The following is a 24,719-nucleotide window of genomic DNA, read 5'->3' as shown; positions in this document are numbered from 1 at the left end:
GTTAATAGTATTATTGGTGTAATTGGGGTGAGATTTCTTTGGGGTGAGTTTGGGAAGTTTTGATAGCGGGAAGTTTGGGATATGAGATGTTTGAGAAGGGGGGTTTAGAAACTTGGGGAGGTGGGAATTGGGGTTTATATAAAATTGGGGAGGTGGGAATTGGGGTTTATAGAAATTTGGGGAGGTGGGAATTGGGGGTTATAGAAATTTGGAAAGTGGATAATTGGGGTTTATAGAAATTTGGGGAATAGGGAATTGGGGATTGAGGAATTTGGGAAGTTGGGAATTGGGGATTTAGAAATTTGGGGTGTAGGGAATTGAGAATTTAGGAATTCGGTGATTTGGAAATTGGGAATTTTGGAATTCGGTGATTTGGGAATTGGAGATTTAGAAATTTGGAGAGTAGGGAATTGGGAATTTAGGAATTCGGTGATTTGGAAATTGGGAATTTTGGAACTCGGTGATTTGGGAATTGGGGATTTAGAAATTTGGGGAGTAGGGAATTGGGAATTTAGGAATTCGGTGATTTGGAAATTGGGAATTTTGGAATTCGGTGATTTGGGAATTGGGGATTTAGAAATTTGGGGAGTAGGGAATTGGGAATTTAGGAATTCGGTGATTTGGAAATTGGGAATTTTGGAATTCGGTGATTTGGGAATTGGGGATTTGGAAATTTGGTAATTAGGAAATTGAGAATTTTGGAATTCGGTGATTTGGAAATTGGGGGTGTAGAAATTTGGAAATTTAGTAATTTGAAAATTTGAGAATTTGAAATTTGGAAATTTGGAAATTCTTAAATATAAAAATTCAAAGATTTGCAAATTTAAAAATCCAAAAATTCACAAAATAAATTTGTAAACATAAAACCACAAATTTTTAAAATATCCAACTGTATAAATTAAATCAATTAAAATCTAAATTTGACCAAATTAAACTAAATCGATCACTAATGACTACGGATGCAGTTAACGTTCCTCAACTCTTCCACGAAACAGCTATAACATTGAAAGAAAACGATTAATTTTCTAACGTGAAACGATTTTCTCTCGATTTTCCGTATAAGATCTCGAAGAAACGACGAAGATCAGGGCGAGATGACCGTGGTCGCGATTATAGTAATTAGCACGCGTCGATCCGCTCTGAATTGCCGCGACTAACGAACGCCTCGCAGCGTTAATTAGTTCCACGAAATTTATCGTAGCCGTTTGTTCCCTTTGTCTCAGCTCTTTCTCCGCTAATGATTCGTCGACTACAATAACAAAATACGATACGATTTCAAACGTCATTGTTCCCTTTTTCTTTGCATTGAAATTTATTTACTAATTAGTAATCTTCTTAACTGATCTTTTATGTTTTAATAAGTTACAAGTTGCGAAATAATGCGATGTTTATAGTTGAGTATTCTTTATGGAGTTAGGGAAAGGAAGTAGATAAGTGAAAATAATTTACTGTATATTAAAATAAAGGTTAATATAATATATTTTTATAAATTAATATTTAATATTTGAATATATTTTAATTTTTATAAAGTGTTTTTTAAGAGTTTAAAATTTTGTGAATTATTTTTGTACTTTGTTTTATAAAATATTAAAGTATTAAATATTCATTTATAGTAAGTTAATATATTTTAATTTATAATAGTACTTTTTGACTCATATTATATATGTATATTAATTTAATTCGATATAAATTAACATTAAACACAATTAAATTAATATTCAATTTATAAAAATTGTACAAAACTGTAATGCAATTATACCTCAAAAAAAAATTGTGATAACTTATAAAACAATTTTCTAAAATTCCTTTTTATAATAACTAATTTGTAACATAAATTATTTGAAAAAAAAAAAATACAGGGCATAAGAAATAACGCACAGATTGATCCTTAATAGGTTAATGTTGAATCACGGCCTGTGGGAAAATCTGTCAGAGTTTGTAATTCAGTATTGTTGAATACTGTTACGCAAGCGTTTTATTCAGTTCGTAACGTTTTGTTACGAGAGCATGTTCGCACGTTAAACTCGTCTGAAGCTACGGAAGTAATTAAGGTTTCATTTTCTTAAAATTCACCGGCAATTCTTGAAAACGTATGTGCTCATTGCAGAAACTTGCTACAGTGTATTTAGAGTGTGCGAAACTGAATGGAAGCAAAGGATTTAAACATTGCAAATAAAAAATTCTTTTGTATGCTTGTGTTCATGGTATACACTTTTAATGATCTCTATTGTGTAGCTGTTAGTTGAACTTTGAGAAGATTTTAGGAGGTTAAATGAATTTTTAGAATTAGGGGATTTTGGAATTTATTGTAAATTTAGTAAAGAATGTTTATTTCAAATTGTATTAAACCGAATGGTGGCCTTTCAATCGTAAGGGGTTCTTAAGTTTTGAAGCATAGAAACATTGAAGTTCCTACAATTCTATCTTCAAAATTTGTAAACCTTGATATTTTCTAACTTAAGTCACAAAGCAACATGCAATACAAAGTAGTTATGGACCTTGAAAGATCGAAATTTGCGACTCTCCAAAAATAAACGTAATTAACTAGGATTTAATATTAGCAGAGATATTTATCGTGGTGTCTCCTCCGCGATGTGACATTTCGAGGGGCTAATTAATATTTCATTCGCGTTGAGTTATTCGGCTCGTTAATTATCCGTAGGAAATTAACGAACGCCGATTCTCTGCAAGGTGAATCCGTGTTTCTCGCGCCTCCCCGCTGTGCAGCCCGTTCGCTTCATGGAAACCGAAGTTTATGAGCAACAGGTGGTTCAAACGAATATCATTTCCGTAGCATTTTATCGGACTCGCTCTATAATCGGGATCTTTCACGCTTCACGGTCGAATTTATTAAAGCAGAGGCTGCATGCTCGATCAGGCCACGAAATGTATCGTCGTTGGAAAGCTTGTCAGCCTTGTCGATGAAGCGATAAAAGAGAGTAAAACTTGTTTGCTTGAGTAATTACTTTGCGATCGATTTATGCAGCATCCTTGAGGGGTGTTAGTCCTTGAGGATGTTAATGATTTCTAGTTGGAAGTTATAACTTACTCTGCTTCTTCGTTATCAAATTCTTCTCTCTCTCAATTTACTATTTTATTTTCCTACGGTAATTAAAATTTATTAATAACTCGTTTGCGATGCACTTTTTAAGTATTTCTTAATCCCTTGATCTATGATTGGGGCTCTGATTTATAACGTGCCCTTTTTCTCTAAGCCACATTTGTTCATGAACAAACCGTAACTGTAACTGATAAACCATGTCCGAACAGCGTTCCTTTGCTGCAATAGAGAAATCTAACATAAACAAACATTTATTAGTTCTAAACTTATTCTCAGATAAACCATGACGTAAATTTCATAATCAAACTTCCTTTGCCTTTTCAAATTATGAATCTTCAGTTTAGCTGCTTCTATATTCACAAAATACAACACTAATTTTAATTTGAAATTGAAGCTCCATTTTACAGAGTATCGGTAGATGTTGAAATTTCCAAATTTCTATTTTACAAATTTAGTAAAGTGATGTAAAGATAGGGGACAGTCATCCTGTACTTGGTCTGGGATTAATTAAATTTCTCAACTCCCTGCACTATGACTTGTCAGGTGCGTCAGAACTAATCACAGCTACAATATTAAGACAGACAGAGTTGAAATGTTACGTCAATTTGGTGTTATGCAATCGTTGACTATGCTAAAGGACTTGAATAATTGTACTCCAAATTGAATCGTATTAATTCGAGTAAAATTGATCACGAAGTACGAGTGCGTCACGAGTCATACTCATCAAGGGATTAATTTGAATATTTGAATTCGATGAAATTTATGCGTGTTCGTATTATTCGGAAATAGTCTATCAAATATATGTGCAAATTTGAATATGTGCATAACACGTGCAAGAAATATTATTTTTATACGAATATGAACACATTATAAAAACGTTATGAAGACAGTAATATTTTGATTAATGTAATCTGCTCTCCTTATACAATTATAAAAATGAACATTTATTTCGACAGTCTAGAATTAATAATTAATACGCGAAGTTGCGATAAATGTATTAAGTATACATTAATACATGATATATTAATTACACATGGATGTAATTTAGATCGCAATAAACTGTACGAAGCTTTTCATATTAATTGCAGTTAAGTAATGCTGTTTATCTGAAATGATCTAAGATGATTATAAGGAAGAGAAAGAGCATTTAATACCGCGTAATGTAATTGAAGCGTATTCGAGTTAATTGCAGGAGCATTCTTTAAACGCTATTGTTTCTGAACGATTTCACTCGATAAAGTTTCATCCATTATCATTTATGAGCTGTTTAACTATATTTCAGATGAACGATTATATTCTAGCGAATTTTTTATATCTTCTTGCAACATTTATTTGGAAATGTGACAATTAAAATAGAAATATTGTGTATGTGGTAAAAATACGTGGGAAGTGAAATTAAATTTATTTTGTTACGTTGGTAATCAACAATGTTATATGCATTAAAATTAATTTTAAAATTACAGAATTGCTTAAAGTTTCTTTTAGAATCACAGTATTACTGAAATTCACAGCAATTTTCCATTAACATAACGTTCGAGCCGATAATTAATGTTTCTGCAATAAAATCCGCGTAATTTGCAAGAAAATTACAGAACATACAGATTACTGAAATTCAAAAGGTAGCAATTTTACATCGAAATAACATTCGAACCCATAATTAACATTTCTCTCTGCAATAAAATTCCCGTAGCTTCAAAGAAAAGCTTGGCGCAGTTAATACAACTACACATATAATTAATATAACTACACAGATAATTAATACAATTAAAATTAATCTAAAGAACATAACTAGTTATGAAAGGCTAGATTTCTAACTAAAATGTTATTTTACCGGTTGAATCGATGCCTCGGGAGTTGAAATCGAAACTTATCTTTCTTCCTTTCGGTCTTTAATTACGATTCAACCAGCCGACCTGTTTAAAAAGTGCACCACGCCCACGCACACCTACGGGCTGTAGCGTGTGCATACGTGAGCCCACACGCTAGCGAACAACACGGGAATAAATTATATGTTTAACAAATCGTGTTTGCGCCCAATGCACGCCTGCTCGATTAACACTTGCAACATAATTGCTGGACAACCTCTGATTGCGATTTCCATGAACGGTCGAATAATTCGTTGTTTAGACAGATTCTTAATCTACTCTGGTTCCTTCGGTATAATTCAAATTCGTGTTGAATCGCTTTTAAACTTTGCTTATAACATTTCTTTTGTAATTGTAGTTATTTATGTATGTGCAGAGAGAACACATAGAATGTGTACATAAAGAGGAATGACAATAAATTAAACTATATTAGAAAATCAATTTTTTGTACTTGAAAGATGACTTTTACTATATACTTTCATATATGTAATTTGAAATAAATATTTTTTAACTAAAGCTATGGTATACGTACAATGTACAAACATAGCAGAAAAGACAATATTGGCAATTAATGATAAATTAATTTTAATTTTGAAAGAATTTAGCAAACCTATTAACTGAAAAGTTTCAAGTTGCAAGGAATTAATTTTGACAAAATCTACTATTCACTGTTAACAAAATTTATTCTTTAAAAGTGACTATTTATTCAACATTAAAAGGATAATCGATATATTCAATCGATATGTAGAATCTTTTGTGTTTGCAAATTCGGTAAAACATGTGTGTCAAATGTGAAATTATAAAAACTTAAAAATATTACCTAATATTCATCGAATTATATTAATTAATAGTTAAAACCAAAAGTAGATTAAATATTTAACCTCCAACTGATCAAACTAAAATATTTTAACAAAATGATCATACAAGACCCCATGCAAAGATTAAAATATCTTTAAAAAAGTGCTTTACTAATATCATTAAAAAATACTTTACTTAAACTTGTAATGTTCTTATACAAGTTTAAAAAACTTGGCAAACTTTTCGTAGCAGCAGATATTTGAATAAGAGGATCATTTATTACCGTGCGAAGTTAGATTGGATAAGAAATTAGGACAAAGTCAAATGAATAACCAGACATTGATTAATGTTTCCTTCAACAATGTAATTCGACTCAGATTACTATGATGTTATAGAATTAGGTCACTATTGATATTTTATCGATTCAGAGTGGCCATAACACGAGTTATTTCCGTTTAGAAGCGGCAATCTGTAAAGCATCATTTCTAATAATATCTTTTGATGTTTTCACTCTTGCGGTCATGCGTGGAGATACATTTTGGAAGTATTAATATATTTTTCTGATGGTGAAATATGTTAAAAGTGTCGAATGTTGTGCAAGCTTCAGAAGTTAAATGTTGTTGAAATAAGAAAAATGTGGGAGGAATTTGGGAAGTTGGGAAATTGGTGGCTTGAGGATTTAAAGATTTGGAGGGTTTGGAAGGTTTTAGGAATGTGGAATTTTAGGAAATTAGGGGGTTTAGGAATTTGGGAGTTTGGAAATTTGGGGATTTAGGAGATTGGGAAATTGAGAATTTGGGGGTTTGAAAATTTGGGGATTTAGAAAATTAGGAAATTGGGAATTTGGAGATTTAGAAACTTGGGAAATTGAAAATTTGGGGATTTAGAGAATTGGGAAATTGAGAATTTAGGGGTTTGAAAATTTGGGGATTTAGAGAATTGGGAAATTCAGAATTTGGGGGTTTGAAAATTTGGGAATTTAGAAAATGAGGAAATTGAGAATTTGGTGATTTAGAAAGTTGGGACGTTGGGAATTTGGGGATTTAGAAAGTTGGGACGTTGGGAATTTGGGGATTTAGAGAATTGGGAAACTGAGAAGTTGGGACGTTGGAAATTTGGGGATTTAGAGAATTGGGAAATTGAAAATTTGGGGATTTAGAGAATTGGGAAATTGAAAATTTGGGGCTTTGAAAATTTGGGGATTTAGAAATTTGGAAAATTGGAAATTTGGAGATTTAGGAAGTTGGGAAATTGAGAATTCAAGGATTTAGAAAGTTGGGAAATTGAAAATTTGATGATTTGGAAATAACGAAAATTTGTAATTTATATCTTTCGCAATTTGCAAAATTTGAAATCTGGAAATTTAGAAATTCGGCATATATAGAATTCGATCATTCAAAAATCTGTAAACCTAAAAATTCTAATACTCGCAATTTTAAAATCATAAAAACCTGCAAACTATAAAATCTATCTTATAAATCTAACACAAAAAAATATTCTTACTCAAACCCAACGGTGTTCAAATATTAATGACCACCGTCCACATTAGAAACAACAATTTCCTTCGCTATCAAAGCACGCGAATCGCCTTTTATCGACTGATTGCACAAGCGTTTCATGAACGAAGGTATCCAAACCAGTCCGAGAGATTTATTTCCCATTTGATCCGCGCTCGTCGAATCCTCTCCTAATGTCCATTACCCCATGTAACGTAACCCCATAAGCGCTCCTTTTTTCGTTATATCGCGCTTTCGATTATACCATAAACGGTATAAAGTGTGGTACGGTAATAATCGCTAATGAAAATGTAGAGGCGTTCTTGAACGTTGATTGATGCCCGACGAAAACGTGCTGGAATACATAATGCTGAAATGGAGTGAATGAACGGGTAAGTGTGTGCACAATGTGAAAGGGTTACGTAACAACGAGTGATGGATCGTTTATTAATGGCTCGGTCTAATTCGACCAACAGACATCGAGATTATATAATCGCGCTGTTTGTTTTGTGTACGGAAGATTGAACGCCGGACTGGGCTTCTGCTTTCGTCGCGTTTTTCATGTTTCACTTTCGTACTTTGGTTTGACAAGAGATTTTTTAATGACGTTTTGGAGTTTTTGATGTTTCTTGGCGAGTTTGGAGATTTGGGAGGTTTGGGAAGTTTGGATGTTTGGGGTTTTGGGATTTTGCAGGTTGGAAGTTTGCAAGATTTGGTATTTTGGGGGTTTTAGAAGTTTAGGGTTTGGGGACTTTGGAAGCTTGGAATTTTGCAAGTTTTGATATTTGGGGATTTTAGAAGTTTAGGGTTTTGAGATTTTAGGAGCGTGGAATTTTGCAAGCTTTGGGATCTTGGGGATTTTAGAAGTTTGGGATTTTGGGACTTCGGACGTTTGGGAGTTTTGCAAGGTTTGGTATTTGGGGATTTTAGAAGTTTGGGATTTTGGGACTTCGAACGTTTGGGAGTTTTGCAAGGTTTGGTATTTGGGGATTTTAGAAGTTTGAGGTTTTGGGACTTTAGAAGTTTGGAAGTTTGCAAGGTTTGGGATCTTGGTGATTTTAGAAGTTTGGGGCTCTGTGACTTTGGAAGTTTGGAAGTTTGCAAGGTTTGGGACCTTGGGGGTTTTAGAAGTTTAGGGTTCTGTGACTTTGGAAGTTTGGAAGTTTGCAAGGTTTGGGATCTTGGGGGTTTTAGAAGTTTGGGGTTCTGAGACTTTGGAAGGTTGGAAGTTTGGAAGTTTGGAAGGTTTGGGATATTGGGGATTTTAAAAGTTTGGTGTTTTGAGACATTGGAAGTTTAAAAGTTTGTAAGGTTTGATATTTTGTAGATTTTACAAGTTTGGGGTTTTAAGACTTTGTCACTTTGGAAGTTTTGGTATCTTGGGATTTCAGAAGATTAGTGTTTTGTGACTTTGGAAGTTTGTGATTTTACAAGTTTCGTTGTCTTAGGATTTTTACAAGTTTAGCATTTTCAGGCTATGAAACTTTGTTCCTTTACAAGTTTTGATATTTTGAAATTTAGGAAGTTTACTATTTTGAGACTTTGGAAGTTTGTGATTCTGCAAGTTTTGTTAGATTGTGATTTTACAACTTTGATATTTTAATACTTTGGCACTTTGTAATTTTGCAAGTTTTTTTAGAAATTTGATATTCTTTAATGTTTTATATATGAACATTTGTATATGAATATTTATATATGTTTTATGTATGAACATTTGTACATAAATATTTATATATGTTTTATGTATGAACATTTTATATATGAACATTTATATATAAACATATATATGAACAATTTCAGATGTTTGTACTATACAATACCAATGGATATATCATAAAGTATGTTGTAACATACTACAACTATTTAATCAAACTTTTCTTTGTGTTGTTTTCTATTTTTATTTGTCTCTACATCATTCGACACATCAGATTAAACTAGACACTATTCCACATTATATGTATATTTGCAATGTAGGTCGACTAATGCATTAATATTTGAACATTTGAATACTCCCACGAGAAATCGATTGTTTCGATTACTCCTGACGATGATTTCAACTCCGCTGTTTGATTGGATCCGTTTTTTCTTTGCTTTTCAATCCGATGGAAAATTGTCGCGTTTTCTAGCAAGCAAGATATCCTCGGTAGTGAAAACCCAGAATTTTTAGGAAGCGCAAAAATTGAGAAGCAAATTGAATTTGCTCTGCTGGTTGATTTCCATTTTTTTTTTTTTTTTGTTTGGAAGATAGTTTCGGGTTTAACGTTGAAATTTTGATTTTAGTCTGCTGGACAAAGCCGAGGAAATTGTTTCGTGTTTGAAATGTAAAACTCTGGTTCCGGCCACTGCGATGTTTCAACTTGTAACGGCTTTATAACACACGGTACACGATCAATATACAACACACAATCTCAAAAATCTGTGTACAAAAACCAACCTACAATTTTTTGCATTTTAAGTCATAAAGATTACGCGATAGGAATATAAACACGATTATAAAATAATTTCTATTTAGAATCATTTCATTCAGACCCTAAAATTACAACAAAATTTATGTACTTACATGATGTACACATGTAGTATACACATATGATGCTCATATGTAGTATACATACATAATGTCCACATGTAGAGTACATACATGATGTATACATGTAGTATACACATATGATATACACATGTAGTATACATACATGATGTACATATGTAGTGTACATAAATGATACACACATGTAATGTACACACATAATGTACACGCATAGAGTACATACATAATGTACACATGTAGAGTACACACATGATTTGTACACATAAAGTATGTGTACATGCATAATATACATGTATATTATGAAAGTGCATATACACAACATATGTGTACACATGAATATGTGAGTACATGCATGATGTCTGCATATAAAAGTGTATACACCTATGACCATATGTGCAAGACACAATAGAATTATTTTATAAAAAATTATTACTGTTCATGAATACATACTCTTGTATGTTTTAAAACTTCATATATTATAGAACAACTTTTTAAGAATTAAGTACTGATGCTTTAGTCATATGAATTAGTGCCTAAAAGAATGTAAAACCATGTACTTCAATTTGTAATATACTTGAGTGCCTAAAAATTGCATTCAGAGGAAGTACATAATAATCATTAACGAATCGAATTTTGGGGGTGTTTGGTATAATTGAATAAACATAACATTGGAAGTAGTAAATGTCCTAATATTTATGTACCCTAATACTTATGGATAGGAGAGTACCCTAACAATTATGGACGAGAGTGTACCTTAATACTTATGTATAGTGTATGTAAATTATAAAAGTGTATGTACATACTCTAAATAAAATTGTGTAAATACGTGTTCCAAAACATAACATGATAAGTATGAAAATGATAATAGTAATTAGAAAGTGTCTTAAGAGGTTAGTGAAGAGTAAGCGGTAATCGGGAGTCGTGTCGCCATTTTGGAGAACGCATCGTGCTCGTCGATCAGCGTCGCTGGACAGCTTTGATTTTCTTTCCAGGTGCGAACTAGAGCGAGAAGGAGCGAGCAGAGATTTGCCCGCGACCTACACCCACGTCCACGCACCTGTGCCTAACCATCTCTCGTAGTTACCCGTTAATTAACCCTTTAATTAACCCGGTACTCGTCGGCATCGCGTGGCCAGGTCGCGAGAAAATGACGCGACACTCGCTCCACCTCGGTCCTATTTGACGAGGGAGAGAAATAAAGGGAGGAAAGAAGGGAGCCTCGTTAAGGGTGGTTCCAGTTTGAGAGAAAGATCGACGAGGAAGATGCACAACGTCTCGACGGAGGGCGCGTCGCCCGGTGGCCGACGATTGTCCAGGAGTTTTCACTCCTGTCTTCGGGGAGCTGACCACGATGACCTCGAATCAGGTAGACATTCGGCTGTCGATACAGTCGATAGATATTCGATTTCTATGCAATTTTATCATTCGATGGTACAGCGTTTTTAATACATCTTACATACCGGTCCAGATTTAAAGGTATTTTGTAGGAATAATTAAATTCTTCATGTACACATATGTGTAAATATTTCTTTATATGCATATGTGTAAGTAATTTGTTTCTTTGTGCACATATGTAGTACATGTATGAGTAGTTTTAGGATTTTGAAGATTACTCATACGTGTACTACATATGTGTATAGAGAAATAAACTACTTACACATATATGTGTATGAAGAAATTAATTATTTACACATATGCATATGTGTAAGTAACTTATTTTCTCATACACGTATGAGTAGTTTTCGGTTTTTATCAAATTAAATCCTAGCTGGACATAGGTTAATCAATATGAACTACAAGGTTACTAATTTAAAATTTCTGATAAAGAATTTCAAGTTTTCTTTGCTTTCATCAATGAACAATTTACACACTATAAAAGTAATGGAATAAAAAATGTACGACCAAATCAAATACTAGATTTCAAACGCAATTTAATATAATTAGATGACATAAAAGTACCGCAAAATAACACTTATTGCATACTCGTATGAAGTATAAAGTCTAATGAAAATGGCTGCATAAATTCTCAACTGTTCATTGAAATTGATGGAAGATAATTCTTGTTTTACGATAGTTTTATGTTATCAAACGTTATGTACTACATATGCCAGGTATATTTTTTAATACCCTCATAAAACATACGGTGCAGTATACTTTTCTCTTAAATACATTTATTGCGATATTAATCGTTTCGTACGATTCTTGAAATACTGGGATAATTTAATATGTAACTGACATTAATCGAAAGTGAGAAATTGTTCAGTCGCGTATTCGCGGATGTCAGTGTTTAACATTCTATAAAAGCAATCTAACGGTTCTAGTAGTTGAATGCGCTTTTTGTACTGAAAATCCTGGGAGAATTAGGGAAACGTGGCAGTTATTCAATTCGGAGTGCGTAGGATAACGACACGCAAGATTTACAGGTACGTAGGTGACACGTATGCAATGCTGCGAGCCTACGCTCGTTAAAACTGCGCCTCTACTTTCCCATAAAAGAAAACCGCTCGTGGGAAAAACGAGAACAAGTTGATACGATTGCCACAGATGCGTTTCTAGACTGTGTTTTCTGATTCTCTTCTCATAATTCACTAAAGAATTATTAATTTCGTAACTTTGTCAAAAATCTATCTTAACAGTTTTCTTACATTTTATTAACTTCATCAATTGTATGTTTGATTTTATACACCCTATACACTCTATACACTCTATACATTTTATACAAAAAATATACCTTTCTCATTTGATTTTTCCAACAAAAAATTTTTCAAGAAAATATGGCACTTTGAACATATGTCTAAGATGAACCCACACAAATTTGAGTGCAATGTTTATTTATCAAGTTGTAGCTTCATTTATCAAATTATCAAAAATTAATAGTTTCATAGTCGATTTTGCTATTGTGTATATAACTTGTAACATATGGTATTTTCAAATTATTGTACAATTTTTATTTATCAAATTGTAACTTCACTTATTAAATCATATAAAAATGAATAATTTTATGATTACTTTTGTTAGCATATATATAACTTGTGATGCATAAAGTTTTCAAATTATTTCCCAACTTTTATTCATCAGACTATAACTTCATTCATCAAATTATCTAAAAATGAATAATTTCATATTCAACTTTGCAACCATGTATATAATCTGCAATATATTTTCTTCATAAAAAAGTTTGAACACAATGACAATGTTGGCTAACGAAGCTTATCTAGCCAGTTGTTGTGAGATCATAATTTTGAATGAAAAATAGAATGACACTTTCGGTAGATTCCCTGTCACTTATAAATAACATACGCGATTAATCTTTCTCGGTCTAGTAACTTTTTATGGTGCATGAACGTATGGTCGTGTAAAATAAAGATCGAAGAGCTATAACTCTTCACTGTCCCCTTTTGAGAGGTTTAATGAACTGTTTATTTATGTAAACACATCATCAATATTTTATTTGTATAAACACTTGACGGATTCTTCGTTTCTATAAATACTTAATGTATGACTTATTTATAGGAAAATATTTGCATGACTAAATTCTGTTTATTTTTACAAAATGTCTGTTTACAAAATATTAAATTTAGAATTTGTACCTGCAAAATCATTTATCATAAGTACACTATAATATAATATAATATTGCATTTAAGTACACAACATTTTGAATAAAAAGCTCGGCAAAAACATATGTTATGCAATAAAAATAAATGCTATACCGAGATTAAATAAACTACAAGATGTCGCCATTCAAGTGAAACGTTTGTCTCTTGCGCAAGAAGTTCCTTCGAATATTTCTTTTTTCGCCGTCACGGAATTGCTCGTTCAGAAGCGGATAACACGTGTAATCCGTTCATCAAAATAACGGAATATTATTTTTTAAAATAGATTACATTCCTAGATCTTGCGTCAAACAAAATAAATTCCCCGGTATTTCCTCCGTAATAGATAAAGCAACCCTCAGAGAAAAACGTACAGGATATTTACTGCGTTCGAATAATTCACGCGAATTTACGGCACCGTTGACCCGGAACGTCCGACGACCACAAATCGTCGAAAAGACGACGAGCCTGAAAGGTTTCTAGCTCCCAAAATACACTTTGTGTTTGCCACTTTGCCGATCCCGTTGACGCAAAGGCATCCAGAAATTCAGCAGGAAACGATTAAGTCTGATGCGTTTCGAAATGGCCGGCTACAATCTCACGAGAAAGATGATCTTTCTTAGAAAGGAATCTTGGGAATGAAGGATGAAGTTGCACTTTATTTTTGGATTAATTTTTGAACTTCTAGATTTCGGAATTTTTATAGTTTTGTTGTTACAAGGACGGGAATTTTCAAATTTATTGTATTCGTATTTTTCAAATTTCAATGATGTACAATTTTTAATCTTCTAGGTAGCTATGCTGTGATTTTACAAGGCATTATTACACTCTCAAATTTGCAAATTATTAAATTCGTTTGACACTAAATTTTCAAGTCTTCAAATTCCAAATTTGTCAAATTTCCAAGGTATCAAATTTTTTAATTAACCAAATCCACGATTTCCCGAATTTTCAGCTTTTCAAAGTTTATAAAATTTTCAACTCTCAATTCTCCAAATTTCTGCATCCCCAAATTCCCAAAGTGTAACTCTGACCCTAGTTCTCCAAATTTCCAGCTTTGAAATTCTATAAATTCTCAAACTGATAACAAAGTTTCACCCTAATGAGTATTAGGTACTTCCACTATATTCCAACCTTCCCTAAAGAAAAATTGTGATATTGTAAAAATTAAAGAACATAAGATACGCAGAACGTTAGCTATCAAATGATTGACCCTTGACTCGAAAGTATTTTACTACATCACACCATAGATTTACTTAAAAAGTACCTACTCGAAATACTCAATGGTTACCTTTCGACCAAAGGTTACCAGATTTGCACACCAAAGTGTAATAATAAAAATTGAAACGTGTTAAGTTATTGCCACCCTGTACATTGTCAGCAGGCATACGAGGCGTATTTACGAGGTGTATGGCACCGCAAGCGTAACCGAGGGAGGTCGCGTTAATATTTACTTTCATACACGGCCTCCGCTCGCGCCAGTTCGTTGCCGACTGTATCGTGTTCGCTATCTAACGAGCTTGAGCACCCTTTGTGAATCGATTCCGTTTCCAGTGCGCAGATCGTCGTTATTTATCCTACAACTAGATAATAATTGCCCACAAGTGGACACGACTTCATCTTACCGGTGCTTCAAACGTTCCTATGAAGCTGTGACTTGTTCTCCGAAATTGCTCTGACTTATTCTCTGAAATTGCTCTGACTTATTCTCTGAAATTGCTCCAACTTACTCTCTGTAATTGCTCTGACTTATTCTCTGAAATAGTCTGACTTCAAACTGAAACTGTAATATACTTGTCAAATAGTATGTTTAACAAGCAAAGGGACGTTTGACGAGATCGTTGAACTTGAAGTTTTAGGGGTTTCCGTCGGGGTTATATTGTGAGCCAGGTTGATTCATGGGTAACTGGTCAGTGAATGGAGTCAGTGTTAACGAGTGTTCAGCTTTTAACGACAACGTTCACCAGGTCTGCGATTACTGTCCATGAAATTGAACAGGCCATTCTTCGTCCCGGGGGACACATATAATGCTGGGATGTGAATCGAGCTTTGTATGGGAACAGAGGATTTCATTTTTGCCAGTTCACTGGAGATCCATGGAATCTGTTACCGGTTTAATCCGACCGACTGTAAACGCTATTTTTATGAAAATTTGAAGAATCCGACTTTGAGATTCAACTTGCAGATTCACTTCTCAAGTTTTTTAAGGTGTTAGATGATAGTAAGCAGTGTGATAGTAAGAGTCGTGATCTAGAATTGGCAAGAGCTAGTTCGCTTCACAAAAATATTAGTTGTATCAATGATGTTTATGAGAATGTTTTCATCAATATTTGTGTTTAGACCAAGATGAGTTGATTGACAAAGTCAGAACTTATATATCTGAAAAATAACTATACTTGCAAATTATAACTAGTTAAGTGTTTTCATCAGTATTAACCACCTATCAGAAGCTGAATGTCTTCATCAATATCTAAGATCGAAACCAGTTAATTTAAAAAGTCAGATGTCTATAAAAATAACTTTAGACGTGCATTTAGACTTGCAAATGAGGTGATAACTAGCAAAATATTTTTATCAGTGTTAACTATCAAATATCGACTAGGTTAATTTCCCAAATCAATCACAACCTGAAGAACTACTTTGACTTGCAAATGAGGTCATAATTAAAGTGCATGTTTAAACCAATATCCAATTTCCAAATTAATGAAAACGTGTAACAAAATTTGACGTAAATATGTGATTCACCGAGTGTCCACAAAAGTGTCTTGAAAATAAGAAAACCAAGTGCCACTAGTTATTCCAAGGATACGGTTATATAAAAGAACAGTGGAATAGCTGCACGATTGCTCAAGGATTATTAATAAAACATGGTACGAGGATGTTTCCTGCGATGCGTATATAAAACAATGAGGTGGGTGACTTCATCGTTTCCATGATTAAACGATGGAAGAAAAAGCGCAGAGCAACGGGTAAACTATGCAATGTCTGGAATAGCGGATTTGAGGCTTCTTCGATCCGCCAGATTTATTCGTGGATGATCTAATAATTGCTGAAGGACGATCCGCTTGCATGGTTACTGGATAACCTGTAATTAGAGTGCGTCAGCAACATGAGAATCCGATACGTGCCACAGGATATTGGAAATTGTTACAAGCGTACGTTGTTTTTTTCTCTCTATTATAACTTTATCTGGTTCGAATTTTTTTTTCTCGTTGATTGAAAAACTTGATACACGCACTCCCGTTACTGGGCGACGGTTATGGTGATCTTCAATTAAGATTATCTAATGTATTACACTTTCTGTTAATGTATTCGTCTTGTCAGATGAAGGTGATTGATTTCTAGATATTTCACTTTTGAATTTTTACTTTTGTCTGTGTCTTTGAATTGCAGTTTGGTTTGGATAAATAGAGTTCATGTTTAGTATTAGATTATACTATTATACTTTTGATTGATGTATTCATCTTGTCTGACAAGGGTGATTGATCTGTAAATATTTCACTTCTGAATTTGTACATGTGTTTGACCTATTAAATTGCATTTTGGCTTGGCTAGATAGAATTTATATTTATTATTGCATTATACTATTACACTTTCAATTAGTATATTTATTTTGTGAGACAAGGGTGATTGATCTGTAAATATTTCACTTCTGAATTTGTACATGTGTCTGACCTTTTAAATTGCATTTTGGTTTGGCATATCACAGAGACAAAATTTCAAATACCACATTTTATATAACAATTTTAAATTGCACAACAAATTTAAAATGTTCGTCGTACAAATTGCTGACTGTTTAAAATGCGATACAAACACTGCTTTCAAATATTTTCTCAATACCAGATATTCCGAATGTTTCGTTACAAGACTATGATTTTTAAATGAATGTACATGCATACTGCATGTTTGCTGCGGAAACAATATCGCACATTTTTCGTATGCATTCGCGCACCCAGAAAGAGGAAACTTTTTTCTATAAAAATAAATGGAAATGGAAGCAGTATTAATTTATCAGAAAATGTACCCGATACAATGAATATCACAAATCGAAGCTTATTGCGTCGAAACATTTCGTTATTTTATCGCATATTTTTACCCCCTATTTACTGGTGCTATACAATTAGCGTCATTGAATTTTATTTTAATTTCGTCCGACTAATTTGCAGGGAATCAAATTTTTCGCTTTCAACGTAATTTTCACAGCTGCGTAAGTCCACCGGTGCGATTTCCAATACACCGGAAAACGATGTTCGGGCTCGATGCAATTTCGAAGCCCAACGTTGACATTTACTGCGAATTTTATTAAAACCATGTGCGCTTTTATAATGTTGTTTACGAGCGCACAAACGCAATTCGCGTGCACTGAACAAGTCGTATAACAGGGATTTAAATTTCGATTTCTAATGGACGAGTTGTTAAATTCAGAACTGCATGTCGATGATAAATAGATCATGCTTTTAATACTTTTATTTGTCTTTATATTTCATTGACAAATTTAAGTGATATTAATGTGTTCAATTTCATTGTGAAAGCGTAACATGACTTTACTTCTTTTCACAGAAAGCTGATAAAATGTGATTGAATGTGTTGTTTTCAATAAAATATTATTATAGTAGTTAATATATATTATGCAGGGTGTCTCATAAGTAGTGCAGGTCCCTAAAATGTAGCTGACGCGATTGTGAATAAGATTTTCCTTTGCAAAAATGGGGTTTGAAGCTTCGTTTTTGAATTATTAGGGAAAAACACGGACCATTCAGAGCGCGAGATTACGCATGCGCAGACGCGAGAGCGGCAGCTTCGGATAACGCGTAGTTATCTAACGCGTGGTAATCCAACGCGTAGTAATGCAACGCGTGGTAATGCAACGCGTGGTAATCCTACGCGTAGTAATCCAACGCGTAGTAATCTAGCGCGTGCATATTCAACGCGTAGTAATTCAACGCGTAGTAATTCAACGCGTAATAATGCAACGCGTGGTAATTCTAAGCGTAGGAATCTAATGCGTGGAAATCTAACGCGTAGTAATCCAGTGTGTGGATATCTAACGTGTAGTAATCCAGCGCGTGGATATTCAACGCGTGTTAGTCCAACGCGTAATAATGCAACGCGTGGTAATTCTAAGCGTAGGAATCTAACGCGTGGTAATTTAACGCGTAGTAATCCAGCGTGTGGATATCTAACGCGTAGTTATCCAGCGCGTGGATATTCAACGCGTGTTAGTCCAACGCGTGGTAATTCTAAGCGTAGGAATCTAACGCGTAGTTAACCAACGCGTAGTAATGTAACGCATAGTTAACCAACGCGTAGTTAACCAACGCGTAGTAATCCAACGCGTAATAATCCAAATTAACTAACAAATTAATAGCTCATTAGATTATACAAATTATTCACTAGACCATAAAAATTAATAGCACATCAGCTTATATAAATTAATAATTAAATAAAATGTTTCAAATTCCTGTTAAAAGTGAACAGTATTAAATTGGTACAAAAAGATGGAATGCATCGAGTGACCGTATTCGCCACAAGCATCTTTTGTCGAACAGTTTTTCAGATTCCGAATAAAAACGCGAAGAAAAGAACCGCTTCGTCAGCAACAGAGTACAAGCATCGTGACATCGGGCAATAGAATCATCAAGAAAGCAAACCAATTTCATCGATTCATTGCCTGTTTCGTTGTTTTTCAGGCACACTTTTTCTCCGTTAATTATACAGCCGCTTTAATAGCTGTCACTTGGCAATTAAGTTATATCCAGAGACTCTTTCTCTACCTTTTATCCTGTTTTTGTCACTGTTTCTCCGTTAATGCGGAGGATCGGTGCGTTTTTCTTGTAGCGGCGTTTCAGGGGAACCGGTAAGGATGATGGAGATAAAATAGACGATTGTAGAAAGCCATAGAAATTCATTTTCATTCTCGAGGGGAATTAAGACACGGTAAACACCGTCGTCGAATTACTACTCTGACTTTTTATCGGGTTGACTGTGTTTCACACTGTAATCGCGTTAATTGGATCGATCCCTTGCTGACTCATTTAATTCTGTTTATTTGGTTCTCGGAAGGAAATACAAGGTTGGAGAAACGGTTTATTATGCGGCAACTGTGGAAAGAAGAGGTACTTTTCGGAAAGTTCAATACCAATTTAATTGAGTTTTAGGTAAAACTAGATTTGACAACTTAATTAGTACAACTACCGTACGCTCTCAGATATAGATCTCCTACGCTAGATAATTCCAGATGCACTCTAGCCTTTCCCCAATCCTTCCTCCCATGATTAACTTCTCAACTACGTAATAACTTGCATAATCAATTTGCTAATAATCTACTAATAAAATTAAGTGAATTCCTCCTAATTAGCTAATCCAACCAGTTACCTGTTAATCATTCTCTAACTTTCGATAACAGCTTCCCTATTATAAAAACAAGTTTCCAATTAGCGATGAAATAATTACTTCTCAATATCATAATAAATAATTAACTACAATAAAACTTGAAGTAAACAATCTTTGAACGAAATTATAATAAGTTTGAATAAAAGAAACGTTACGAGAGTTAGCCCGGTTTTCAGCGATCGCGCTAAAAAGAAGACGCGAAAGCGAGCGTGCGCGGATTTTCACTGGCGTCCATCAGTTGGCCGATGCAGTTCCTTGACATTTCGAGGCGAATCTCCGGCTTTCACGAACGATTCGAGGCACGTGCTTCGCTTCCTGTTGTACCAGATATCCTATGCAAGGCACGTTCGTGCAATCGCTCAATAATAACACGATCGCGTCGGTCAAATCGGAGCGAAAAGTCGAGACTGTGTTAGCTTCAAAATTCCAGCGAAGATTGCGTAAATTCTCTTGCAATTTATTTCTGCTCGCATAAATTTCACTCAATCTTATATTACTCTTAACACTAGGTTTGCAGGACGCATTTCGAATTTTTTTAGGAAAATTACAAAAACCGTTCGCATTTTTATTTTATCCTGTACTGACTTTTATCCATTGAACGAGGTAAATATTGAAGTCTATTTTCTTCAAAAGCTTTGAAATATTGAAATTTGCTGTGTGGTGTGCCTATCTCTATGTGCATCAATTTGACGTGATCGTAATATAAATAAAATTTTTAGTAAATTAGTTTTACCCACGCAAAAATTACAATCTGAAGTCTGGCCACCTTAGGATCACAGAAAGTTTCACTTTGGCTATAAAATTATAAAACAAAGGTTCGATAATGACTGAAAAATTATTTTATTTTCTCATGCATGTTCATAATTTTCATATTTTAAAGATTTAGTGCTCCTTTGAATAATAACAAAAAATTTGTATCCTTCCAAAATGTGCTATTTACTCGTTGCACTGAGTTATCCGCTCTGTTGGGACATTTTAAATGGCAAAATAAATCTCCGAGTGCAGAGAGTTTAAAAATATATCACAGCTGTAGTCATAAATGCTGTACGCAGTATACCACATATATAACTGTGATATGCTATTTTATTTTTTAAATGAATTTTCTTTGTGCACGACTCCTTTGTGTAATGTATAGAAATAATTTTACTTGTATGTAGAAATAATTTTATCTCCCCATATTGAATACAAGATGTCTCGTAATTTTTGAATAAATATTAGAGTTTGCATTGAGTCACCTATGCAGACACATTAAAGTATCCGATATCAATATTTCCTTTCGTAACTTAAGTCAGATAGCAATCAACAAAGCGGAAGCTTAAAAAACATGATAGAACTATAAAAATTATTGCACTCAGAAATGATACCTTCTGATAATTTCTAAATCACTTATCACTTTCGTAGATGTTCATATTTTTACATCTATAATAGAATTTATTAATATATAATATTAAAATTTGAAGAATTTTGACGTGAATTAACGAGAGAGTAAACGAGATTTTCTTTCAGTTCCCAACACGAAATTTTATCTCGCAGACGTAAATGGATTGCAAGTTTCTATGCTAATCGCGTTCGAAATAGAGCGTTTACCGAGTAGAATATTCAAAGAGTTTAATTAGAAAGTTATTCCATTAAAACGTGTGGATGTGCCTTTGATTCTGTTTCAAAATAATATGTACATAATCTGTTAAGTTGAAGAACCTCGTTGAAAGATTTACACAATTTCTACTGTATAATTTACCAATTAATAAACTGCCATTTCTTGAGAATTTAAGTATTATGCATTCGTCTGTATTTTTTAAAATGTAATTTATTGTAATATTAATTTACTTGAGAAATAATATATAATATATTTTATCGTATTATAATATAATAAATAAGTATTATACATAGTATAATAAATAACCTAAAATACAAGATTCAATGCACCACAAAAATAACCAATTTACAAAAAGAGACGCATCCGTTTTTGACAGGTATTTCATATTTTCAGCATAGTTACACAATCGAAAAAAAATGCATGTGTCTCTCCTCGCTGTATGTACAATCGAAATTACACAATTTTATATTATTTATGTCAATTTCACCGAAAGGATTTGCAGCTGACGCCCGTTACCGGCGAACGACCAAACTCATCACGTTCGAGCCGTACATTTTCCCGAACGTTTGAAACTTCTTTTTTCTCTCTCTCAATTCGAACGTGCAAGAGGTTAATTAAATTTTCACCGAAATGGCCAGCTCGTTGATTCGAGATCGTTAATTGGAATTTTGCCCTGCGGGCCAACTGATAAAAGAGTCTTCCTGGACGTTCGCGAAAGCCGCTTTCACGTGTACAATTTCTTTTATCACCGACAAGGAATTTAATTGGACGTCTAATCAATCATAACTAACTATCGAAAGTTTCGTAAAGTCAACACTATCGATGAGTTATGATCGAAAAGTTCGTGGATACACATTATCATTAATATTATGTACTTACTTCTCAGCTAAGACTTTTATTTTCTTCGTGACTTTTTACTGTTTACTTATTACTGGATATTACACCTTCATTTATTTATTTTATATGTTTACTGTTATTTACATTCACTGACCTATTCACTGTTACTTATTAATCTCAGCTGCTTATTTATTACTTGGTCATTTATTTATTTTATACAGCTTCATCTTTAGCTTCTACTGATTTAACACTCTTCTAGGTGCATATTAAGATTTCAAGATTCTTCGTTACATATGTTACATATGTTCTTCGTTACATATTAGTCACTAAGGAGTGACTTATTAGTCATCAGAAGGTTGGTCAACCATGAAAAGGATACTCATATATTTTGTAGATACAGATTGTTATTTTAATTCATTATAGGTTTTTGTTTTCATCTATTAGAACTTGATTGATTGACCTCTTTCTTCATCTGAATTTATTCTGAGCATAAATGCATTTGTTTTGTATTTATGAATTTAGACTTGTAGAAGTGCATTTATGCTGTACTTCTAACATTAAACTTGTACATCTGCATTTAATCTGTTCTTCTGACATCAGATTTATACAACTTCATTTATCCTGTTCTTCTAACATCAAACATGTACAACTGCATTTATCCTGCTCTTCTAACATTATACTTATACATCTGCATTTATCCTGTTCGTCTAACATCAGACTTGCAGTAGTGCACTTATCCTGTTCTTCTAACATTATACTTGTACAACTTCATTTATCCTGTTCTTCTAACATCATACTTGTACATCTGCATTTACCCTGTTCTTCCAACATTAAGCTTGTAGAAATGCGTTTATCTTGCACTTCAAACATTAGACTTGTAGAAATGCATTTATGCTGTACTTAAAACTTCAGACTTGTACAAGTACACGTATGAGCATTTGGTTCACTTGCACTCATAACCCTAGACTTTCGCAATTGCCTTCATTGCGAGCTTCCCCGTTCTGTTTACTTGCATTCGTAACTCTTGTACACATGCACTCCTCTACGCTCGCGTTTGATCTCCATGTGCAGTCACTGCGACTTCAAGTTTTTTCTTTGAATACATTTACCGAGTATTCTCTTCAGCCTCATTCGTGAACTTGGACTTTTCGACGCACGAAAGATAGCAAATTCAGATTTCAAATTTTCGGCGGTACAATTGGCTCTCACACTCACGCACACCGATTAGATCAAAAACATTGACAGTCGGCAAACGTCTCTCAAATGAGTGAGATAGTGCCACTTGCATTCAACAGTCATTATTGTCATTATTATTCCTATTTGCCTGTATGTAACGCTGGAAGTGTTCACGGTGGATAGAGCTTCTTTTACTTTGGGACCTCATGCGCCTCATGCATTGACATCTGTACGTAAATTGTTAGACCTAAATTGAAATTTCACGCGTATCTAAAATATGAGAAAAATTTACAATACTTGAACTGCGAGTGCGTCACGGTGCGTCATACATGGGTCACCAACTCGAGGGTTGACATCTGTACATGACTATCATTTGTGTACGCATTAACTTTGTATCAAATATACAGCTTACTGAAAGTGTATAATAAATCCAGTCTCCCAAATTTCTAGTTCACTCTAACTCCGCTTGATATTTATATCACTCTTAATCTAAAACTATATCATACAATTTTCACAACAGTACCAATTACACTATAAAATTTAAAAGTAGAATATCTGACGAATCACTTTCATCTAAAATTTTTTACTAAAAACACCCCAACAGATTCCTTAAGGAAACCCAGAACCTCCATTTCACTATTCTGAGTACAGAAACTAAAAATCGAAAGTCCAGCTCCAAATAGCATGATCGTAATCCGATTGGATCGCGATCTACAGTTGTTTCACGGTACTCCCTTGTATTTTGATTAGCAAGCATCTAAACTTGTCCCGCTTTGGGCAAAAGTCACGATTCTAGACGAAGACGTCATCGTAGCGAACGTTTGAGGCGACGCACTTAATCAGGCCGCAATTAATCCGCGGCTGCTTCCACGTCAAGTACAGTTAGACAAAAGTGTCGACGCGACGTCGAGCGTCCTCGTGTTTGCGTCGCGAAACGCCGCAAGAATTGGAGCGTGGATCGTCGGATACGCTCGGGATGTCCATTAATGCCGCGCGTCGCACCGTGAAAAAGCTGTCGCCGCGAAGAAACGCGCCCACCACCAAACGGGACCATGTAACTGAACCGACCCGACTGTCCTCGGTTTCTGGACTTGTCAGCCGAGATAGTTCTCTCGATTCGCTGCGTACGATTTAACCGCGGTGCCGATCTTGCGTAATAATCGCGTCGTTCTACGTAACAAGGGCTATGGCGTTGTGATTCGATTTGGAGAAAGGTGCTACGCTTTTTATTTTAATTTTCTTTGTTAATATTCATTTTTGGGGGTTCCGGGCAGTTCCAGGGGGTTTTAGGGGGCTTCCGGGCAGTTCCAGGGGGTTTTGGGAGGCTTCAGTGTTTGAGGATGAGGAAATTTGGGTG

The 24,719-nt window shown here is 34.1% G+C and overlaps 1 protein-coding gene across 4 annotated transcripts in view; it reads left to right on the top strand.

The window, feature by feature from the left end:
• The window catches only part of raskol (Ras GTPase-activating protein raskol), a 203,487-nt gene that overhangs the window by 48,934 nt on the left and 129,834 nt on the right, over positions 1-24,719 (top strand). For 2 of the 4 annotated variants that reach the window (XM_012289660.2, XM_012289658.2), the window contains exon 3: positions 10,758-11,131. The exons of the other annotated variants lie outside the window; for them this stretch is intronic. In XM_012289660.2, coding sequence (XP_012145050.1) covers positions 11,029-11,131 — 103 coding nt within the window. In that variant the 5' untranslated portion in view covers positions 10,758-11,028. The remainder of the gene's footprint in view (positions 1-10,757; positions 11,132-24,719) is intronic. 4 annotated transcript variants of the gene reach the window in all.

The sequence above is a fragment of the Megachile rotundata genome, chromosome 4 (genome assembly GCF_050947335.1).
Source record: "Megachile rotundata isolate GNS110a chromosome 4, iyMegRotu1, whole genome shotgun sequence".
Taxonomy (NCBI): domain Eukaryota; kingdom Metazoa; phylum Arthropoda; class Insecta; order Hymenoptera; family Megachilidae; genus Megachile; species Megachile rotundata.
Note: the sequence above shows the minus strand (reverse complement) of the source record. Positions and strands in the feature narration are given on the sequence as shown.